Below are 8,598 nucleotides of genomic sequence, written 5' to 3' on the forward strand. Positions count from 1 at the left end.
CAAAATGAATGGAGCGAGCCAGCGCATGTGCACGCACACACCCAGACACACTACATCACACACCACCAAAGTGGTTGGTAAAAATTAGGTGGCTGCCAGCTGCTTGATTTGTTTGAATCTCTTCTGATTATATTTCCCAGTCCAGGATGCCTTTGATGTTAACTTTCACCTGTACGAAGACTACTGGATTACTGCAATTGTGCTAGGTTAATGGGGGAGGATCTATTTTGTTTTGCTGGGGTGAAAAAGACATCTTAAAGCTGAGAGATTTACTACAAGCAATCTTCTAGGGATGTCCCCTTCTGCCAGCATCTGAAGCAGTCTTTTGCAAGCAAGTTTCATGAGGACATCAAGAATATAACCTCATTCGTGCAAAGGCACTGTGCTTTGGGTTCTTACATCATACATACCTCAAAGGAGCATGGGTTCCAACACCAGGAAAGCCCCTACCCCAACTCCTTAGGAGTCAACCAACATATTCAGATTTAACATGCCCACCTTCTCTCACACTCCATGTATTACTGACAACAAAATAAGCCTTAACAGCTGCCCAGCTGTCACTTACTTGGTGTCGCCTCAGTCACTTATTCCTCTTTCAGGTGAGAAGTAACAACAGCATTTAATAAATTTATTATGCTTGAGAGTATTCTGAGAGCCTCATGTAATGGCCATGGTTTGTGTTTTAAGACACTGACCTTTTCTCTACCTGGTCCAGCTCGACGGCCCATGAGCAGTGACAGAACTGTCTATATATCAAGGGCTTCTTAAGGGACAAGCAGCCATGCTAAGTTCTGTGAATCTTAATTATATTTTCAGAAATCCTGAATTCTAAAAGGTGAAAGATTACAGAGTGGCTAAAGTTATGCTAACAAACATACAGGAATATGCATGCAGCCTTAAGTGATTTAAAAAAATACCTACAAACATAATGATATTGCAAGTGAAACCTAAAACTCTCAGTACTCCTTTGGAACTAGATTTTAAAATACCACTCCCCACTCTAAATATTCAATTGACGTTAACTTTCATACTGACTATTGCTTTTAAGAAAAGCTTCATTTCACGTTTTGAGCCTGATATTAAGAACCTTATCACCATAAAGTGCTGGTAACATCAAAAGACAAAGTGCTTATCAAGTAGTCTTGCTCCAAGGAAAGCACAAAACAAAAATAGCATCTGCTGTGGGTCATCCCCTCGTCCTTTTCCAGATAAGGAGCAGCCAAGAGGAGGCAACTACGACACACCTTACTTTCCAGTTCTATTTCAAGTCCAAGTAATGATAAGATGGGAAACTACAGCTGTCCCCCGCGGTGGACGTCTGGGGTACACCTCTCACCCTAAATGGGAAGCTTGGCTTTGCCTTGACGGATGTCCTCTGCAGCCCTGCGTCCCTGCTCTGCAACTTATTAAGGCTTTCCAGTTTAATACTAATATTCAGAAATACGTTAGTAGGCAAATATACATGGTAGATGTGTACATATTACAAGGATACAGAGCGGACGACATTCAGTCCTGGGCTCCCGGCCCTACAGACACACACGCACACTCTTCAAGTTCAAATCCCAGCAAGGCACCCTGAGCGCCCACCCCTTCCACCCACCCAGGAGAGGGAAGGGCAGGAGCGGCGAGCAGAGGTTAAACCAGACACCAGCCAAAACAAACACTACTTCCAGAACAAGGCAAACTTTGGGTCTAAGCGGCTGCAGGGCCCCAGAAATGGCCGGGGAAGGGCAGGGAGTGTCAGGCTGTCTCATGGGAGGAAGACGGCGAGCGCACCCAGCGCTGCTAAGCTGCAGAGAAGCCTGCTGTCTCCCGGGGGTCAAGGGCGTCGCCGCCATCCCCGGCTGCGAAGCCCCCTCTCTGCGACCTGGCCGAGGCCTCCGGGCCCCTGTGGGCGGCTCCGTCGCCCCACTCCGCCCCCTTGTCCCCACAGAAATGGTCCCCACGGACTCGCAAGACCAGGGGCGCGGCGACCTACCTGGTGCAGCGTCTCTGCGGGCAGCTGCGACGCCCGGAACAGGTCGGCCACTGGGCCCGCGGCTGCGGTGGCCGCGCCAGGGGCGGCCCTGGCGGCCTCAGGGGGCCCGGACCCGGGGCCCCCGGCTGCGGCGCCGGCGCAGCGCGCGAAGAGCTCGGAGTAGCACTGCTGCTCGCCCTCGCTCAGCAGCAGCGGCGGCCCGGAGCCGCAGCCCCCGCCTGCCGCCGCCTCCATGGGGCCTGGCAGGGGGCCCGGCGGAGCACCGTCCACGGCCGGGATGCCGCCGCCTTCACCTCAGCTGCCGCCGCCTCAGCCTCGGCCTCGGCCGCCGCCGCCGCCGCCGCCACCGCCCCCACGCCCCGCAGCTGCCGCGCGGCCGCTTCCTCCCGGCGCGCGCCGGCCCCGCCCCCGGACTTGAATGTTGTGCCTCCGCTGCGCGGCACATGGAGACAGGCGCGGCGCGAACCAATCGCAGCCCGGGATCGCAGCCCGGCCCCGCCCCCGCCGTCCGCCCCGCCCCGCCCCGCCCCGCCCGCGCCGCGCCAGGTAACGAACTCCGCGCGCTGCCCGCCCAGGGGCTGGTCACCTGCTCCGCCCGCGCAGCCGGGCCTGAGAAGGCGGGGGCCGGCGCCGTTCCGCGCCCACCCTCCGCAGGAGGGGCGTCTTTGGCTCTTCGCCGTGCTTGGGAAGGGGAACATCCACATCTACCTGGAGAATGGCGGTTTTCAGGAGGCGGGGAAGGCTGCGGTGTTTTCTCCCCAGGACGCTGGAGCAGATGTGGTGCCCACGGCACGCCATGCCCTTCCCAGAAAAGGGACGAGGCATGGGAAATTAGGCTTCCCTTTTCCATAGCAGCACTGCTTATGTCTTGAAAAGCTGGAGGACAGAGATCTCCGTACGAACGGGGTCCCAGTGACTTCCCATAGTGTTCAGGGTGGAGACGAGGTTAAGGCCACTTTCTCAGGCATGGCTCAAACCTGGAGTTGACCCTTAAAAAGGAATAACATCAGTTAGTGTTAAATACTAGAATAATAAGAGTAAAAAAGGCCCTGGGAAGAACTGCACATATATATATTAAGCCTTGCTGGGAAACACTCAAAGGGAAAAAGTCATTCGGATTAAGCACTAACAAAAAATATGTTTTACAATTTGCTTTAATAAACAGATACATAAAACTTTCACCCCAAATAGTTTTATTTTAATTAAAAGCAGAAAACAAAAAACATCTCAAAGAATAGCACTGATGATAACAAACACATTTTGGTCAACTAAAATAAGGACCAAGGATAGGAAGAGAGGAAAAAAATCAGCAGATGGTAAAGACGGGGGCGCGGGGGGAGTGGGGGGGGGGGGGCGGCGAGGCGGCTACTTGAGTAAAAGGAAAAGTTATGTCAATTCATGAATGATGGCCAGAGTAATATTTCCATTTTGGAATCTGAAGAAATGAAATAGAGAAGAAGATCCACTCCGAAAGCAGGAAGTTCTTATCTCTTCACTAAGATTTCCTTACACATTCTGCTTCAGACCTGCCAAGAGAGAATTAAGACAGCTGTAGGCTTGGGGACAAGAGTATAGAAAGGATAGGCAAGTTAGGAGCAGCAAAGACGAACTTAGCTGGGGAATTTTCATTTCAAAACCTCACCACCACTGTATTTTCCACAACCGTAATACCTTCTCAGGAAAACTGGAAGCCAAGAGATTGTTTATTCTTTTCCTACCTTTCCACTTGTAATTGGGCCTCCCTGAGAATGGCCCACCATCCTAGTAGAGGTTAGAAAGGAACCCACTCTTCGTGATAAATGCCAAACCCTACTTTCCCCTGTGACTTCTGCAAAAAGAAATATGATGTATAATAATCCCTAACATTCATATAGTTCAAAGCTATATTGTCTCATGTAAGCCTCACAGTAGCTCTCCGAGGTAGGTTGGGAAAACATTTTTATCTCCACTTTGCAGATGAGAAAATGGATGCAGAGACGGTGTGATTTGCCCAACTGAATACTAGATTCGGAGCTGATCTTCATTACTCAACTCAGTTTAATAAATTTGACAGATATTTATTAAGCACCAGCTACTGCAGAAATGGGCAAAAATTCTCACATCTGTGCCTATCAATCCATCAATCAACACTTATGGTAGAGCAGGAAGTAGTGACCGTGTCCCTACTGGAATATTGTGAGTGATTAAAAAATATATACAAGATGTGTTGCTTTCAAGGAGTCTACAGCCTCACTGGAAAAGACAAACACAACAAATAAAAACAAACAATAAAAGACAATATATAATTAAGTACTAAATTGTGTACCCCGGGCTAAGTGCTGTGGGAGTTTAGAGAAGAGAGAAGGCTTGATAAAGGGGGCCCCCCAGATGGATGTTGACGAATGAATGGGACTGGGAAGGCAAAAGGACAGAACAGAGAGAGGATCCCAGGAAAGGGAGGAGCCCTAGAAACTTGGCGCCAAGAAAGTGATGAGTGAGGGACAGCAGGCTGGAGCCGGAGGGAGGGGCAGCCTCTGAAGGGCTCTGGGATGTCAGAGGGAAGCTGCTCAAGGAAGGATGAGAGGCACAGCCAGAAGTGACCCAACAGCAGTAACATTTAAACCCAGGGCACAGGAGGAAAAACTGGCATTTTTAAAATGTTTAATATCTAAGGAATGCTAAGTACTGTTCTTTATTTCTACAACAGTTTTTTGAATAGAAGAAACAGTTATCAAACTTCAAAATATACACAGATAAGAATGTAGAAACTAGAAACACTCATATCCCTTAAGGCTGACAGTAAACAAGAACATTTTAGAAGAGAATTTCCTTATACTTTTTGCAATTCTAAACTTACACCCTTGTTTTGGCTCCCTCGTGGCCAGAAAAGCCAGAATGATAATATACTCAAAAAACGCCAAGGAAAGTCTTTAAGTTATGCTTTTTTCCTTTAAGTCCAGCATCAGTGCCCTGCATGACGCTGACAGCTTAACGAACTCAGAACAAAGCACTGGTTACCTACAGGGAAGAGTTTTCTAAAGCAAAGTTTGCAAAACTAGGACCAGCTGCCTGGTTTTGTATGGCTCATGAGCTAAGAATGAGTTTTACATTTTAATGGTTGAAAAAAATTAGTGCTTTCTCTGCACTGAACAGTATTTCAGGACATGTGAAAATTACGTGAAAGTCACATTTCAGTGTCCATAAGCAAGGTTTTTTTGGAACACAGCCTCACCCATTCATTTATGGGTTGTCTATGGCTGTTTTTGCCCTACAATGGCAGAGTTGAGCCGTTGCCTAAAATATTTACTCTTCGGCCCTTTACAGAAAAAATTTTCTGACTCCTGTTCTATAGTATGAAGACCTAATATGTTCTTATACCTACAGCCAATTTACGGGTCACCTGGGAGAGGGCAGTGTGGAAAATTCTATTTGGCTTCTCTGAGGCTCAGAATTTTCATGAGTGATCATTTAGATTGTATCTCAAAGATTGGTGAACTTTAAAAAGTAGTTATTGAGGGACTCAGCCATGTAAACCCTAAATAATCACTTGTTTGACTGATTTTAACTTTTTTTTCTTTGCTAGAAGTGAAGAAAGGTAGATCTTTAACAGTGTGAGAGGGAATCCTATTCCCCTGGCCGCATTTTTTCATGAGAAAGTTTGCTCTCTGTTCCCCAGGAGGGAATATTGATGAAGTAACGTTGGCGCTTCTCCCAGCTCCTCTCATTTACTCTTCTCTAAGGAAGAAGTGATGGAAGGGAAAAGAAACTGATGATTCCTGTTTCCAACAGTGTTTCTGTCTCTGTCTCTCTCTGTGTCCCTCTCTGTCTCTGTCTGTCTCCCTCTGTCTCTCTGACTGTGTTCTCTTCTCTCTCTCTCCCTCTCAGTCTCTCTCCATACCTCCACCACTCCTGAATTCTGCTGCCCTCAGAGGGGACTCCACTCCTCAGAGGGGACTACCCCTAATTCCACATAAAAAGCACACCTAATTTGGGGCCACTCTCTGTTCCTACTTGCAGGACTTGATGGGTATAAGACAGCATTTTCCTTGCAGCTTCCCAGGTAAGGGGCTGTTTTGTAGATGCTCTCTTTGGTGGGGAAGGAAGGGGATAGGGAGAAAGAGGAAGCCTGATTGTGGCCACAAACCCAATCTGAATCTCCAATCCAGCTCCAGCAACAGTGAAGCTGATGTTGGCCATTTGGACCTCACCCAATTCGTTCTACACTCACAGAGAAAGAGAGGGGTTGGAGTACTTGGACCCCCGTATGCCCTACAAACCACTAATGACAATGGAATCTTACAAGTTACTGTCTCCCATAAAACCAGTTTTGAACATTGGTGAAATTACATCCTGTACCCACCCATGTCTGTGTGTGTGTATGTGTGTGTGTGTGAGAGAGAGAGAGAGATAATGTGTCCTCTTCCTTCCTATAAAAACTCTATCCTCTGAAGCAAAAGCTTGACAAATTGAGAAAGTGGCTGTTCTCAAGCAACAAAAAGCTTGTTCTCAGCAGCCCTGCTGGCCTCTTATGTAAAGTACCAGACAGTTCACCTTTCTCCACGGAATGAAGCCTGTTTGTAGCCCTGGGAATGGCTGAGCAGAAACATTAAAAAGCTTTCTGTGCACTGGGAAAGTCCAATAGTTATGTCAGACAAACTGGAGCCAACAGTTCTCACTACTTGTTAACAATAGCAAGCTGTCTAACCTTGGGAAGGCAGCTTCCTGCTTTGCTTCCCTGAACAGGATTTTGGATAAGAATTATCCTAGCCATATATTTTCATGGTGCTTTTTTTAATCACCCATAATACTCAAACATACTGTCCAAGGCTTTTTCTATGTTTTAAAGGGATAAGAAAAAAATTCTTACTTTAGTTAGTCAGCACTTCAGTCATCACAGATTTGAGCAAAGATTATTATTGATAGAATTCTGAAAATCAAATTTTCAGAAGCTATTCATGTTTCTGAAAAATGGAGGGTTCACTAAATGAGTCAGGGTAGGCTAACTACTGAAACAAACAATAATGATAAATAACTAATGATTTATCTCTTGCTCATGTCACAGTCCAAGGGTCTGTGAAGGGGATTGGTTCTCTTCATGTTCATTTGGGGACACTATCTAGTAGCTCCTCCATCCCGTGGGTCCTCAAAGTCTTCCACTAGATGCTCCACATCTGGCAGTTATACAAATAAAGACAGAGGGAGCTCAACAGAGCTGGAAAGAGAGACGGCATGGAAGATTGCTTGCACAGGGGATTTCATGAGCTAGGGTCAGAGGTGGCACATATCACTTCTCCCTGCTTTCCATCGGTTAGAACTGAGTCATGTGGTTATACTGAACTGCAAGGGAGTCTGGGAAATGTAGTCAAGCTGTGTACCCAGGAAGAAGAAATGGGTTTGGGGAACATCTAGCCAGACTCTGACAAATTACCATGTAAAAATTTCAGACCTATTGTAGACACTGTTGGTTCACCGCCAAGATTCTTGTCACCAGGCAATGCACCCATCAGTAATATTGTCTGCAAATGGCTCACAGCTGCTCCCTTCTTTGGAGACTTGCTCTCAGCCAACCTGGAACCTCTTCAGGGAGGTTGCCCTCCACACACCCCAAGGAGCAGCGCACAGCCAATGGCTGACTGACGCGAGGTATAAAAGGCCAGCCCCTTGCCTCAAGGTGAGACCAACTCTGAGGTACAAATCATGCTCCAGTGTGCCCCGTGAGATCAGGCTGAGGGGAGTCTCCAGCTAAGACTGCTTCCTTGCTTGGCTCCTTCTCCAGCCCTACCCTGCTTCTTTCACTCCCCTTCTCCTGAGCGCTCTCCCTCAACAAAGCACTTACACAGACTCCCCATCTCAGTTTCTGCTCCCAGAGAACCCAACCTGAGCCAGGATTTTACATCAGAGAGTAATATGACTCACGTCTATAGAAAAAGCATGTGCAGCACAAGTTGATCTGTAAATATTTAAGTGTTCTCAGTAGAGTATACATAGTCTTATACTCAATAAACAAAGGCCGCTTTCCCAGAACTACAAACAGAATCCTTTTACGGTGAATATTGATTGCAGCCTCATTCTTCATTTTCGTTTCCTGCCCTTTTCTGCTTTGACCAAGTTGATGTGCCTACTGGGTCATCCAGGATCTGAGTCGCAGCCTTGCAAGGCCAGAAATTCCTTTATCACTTCTTTGGAGGTATCACAACCCATAAGAGAGTGCAGTACATAAATTACAATTCCAGTTAACTGATTCACGTCCACAGTGATATCTGTTCTGCGAACCACAACTCTCATGCACATAGCATTCCCCTTCTGTGTGCATAAGTTCTCTCTGAAGATTAATTTTAAATAAGAAAACTGCTTCTCAAATATAAAATCATAAAAACAAAGGAAGTAAATAAGGACTAAGTAAGGAATTTAGTCCTAATAAGGACTAAATGAACCTGAAACACCCTATTTCACTGTAAAGGATCCTTCCAAGTAGTGTTTTGAAGACAAGGAGCACATTTTAATCATCTCATGCTCAATAAATGATTGATTTAAAACAAAAGAGGAATAAGAATTACCTGGCAAGTACTAGAAACACAATGGGAAAGTATCCTTCAAAGATTTTCTCTCGTGAGAGACCTAGGTGTGCCTTTGCCACTAAA

General features: G+C 46.7%; 1 protein-coding gene across 8 annotated transcripts in view; it reads right to left on the reverse strand.

Annotated features, from left to right (window-relative positions):
• The window catches only part of REPS2 (RALBP1 associated Eps domain containing 2), a 192,497-nt gene extending 190,137 nt beyond the window's left edge, over nt 1-2,360 (reverse strand). For all 8 annotated transcript variants that reach the window (XM_046673865.1, XM_046673858.1, XM_046673862.1 and 5 more), the window contains exon 1: nt 1,979-2,360. In XM_046673865.1, the coding sequence (XP_046529821.1) occupies nt 1,979-2,212 (234 nt within the window). In that variant the 5' untranslated portion in view covers nt 2,213-2,360. The remainder of the gene's footprint in view (nt 1-1,978) is intronic.
• Nucleotides 2,361-8,598: the final 6,238 nt, after the last annotated feature.

The sequence above is a fragment of the Equus quagga genome, chromosome 10 (assembly GCF_021613505.1).
Source record: "Equus quagga isolate Etosha38 chromosome 10, UCLA_HA_Equagga_1.0, whole genome shotgun sequence".
In the NCBI taxonomy this organism is placed as follows: Eukaryota; Metazoa; Chordata; class Mammalia; order Perissodactyla; family Equidae; genus Equus; species Equus quagga.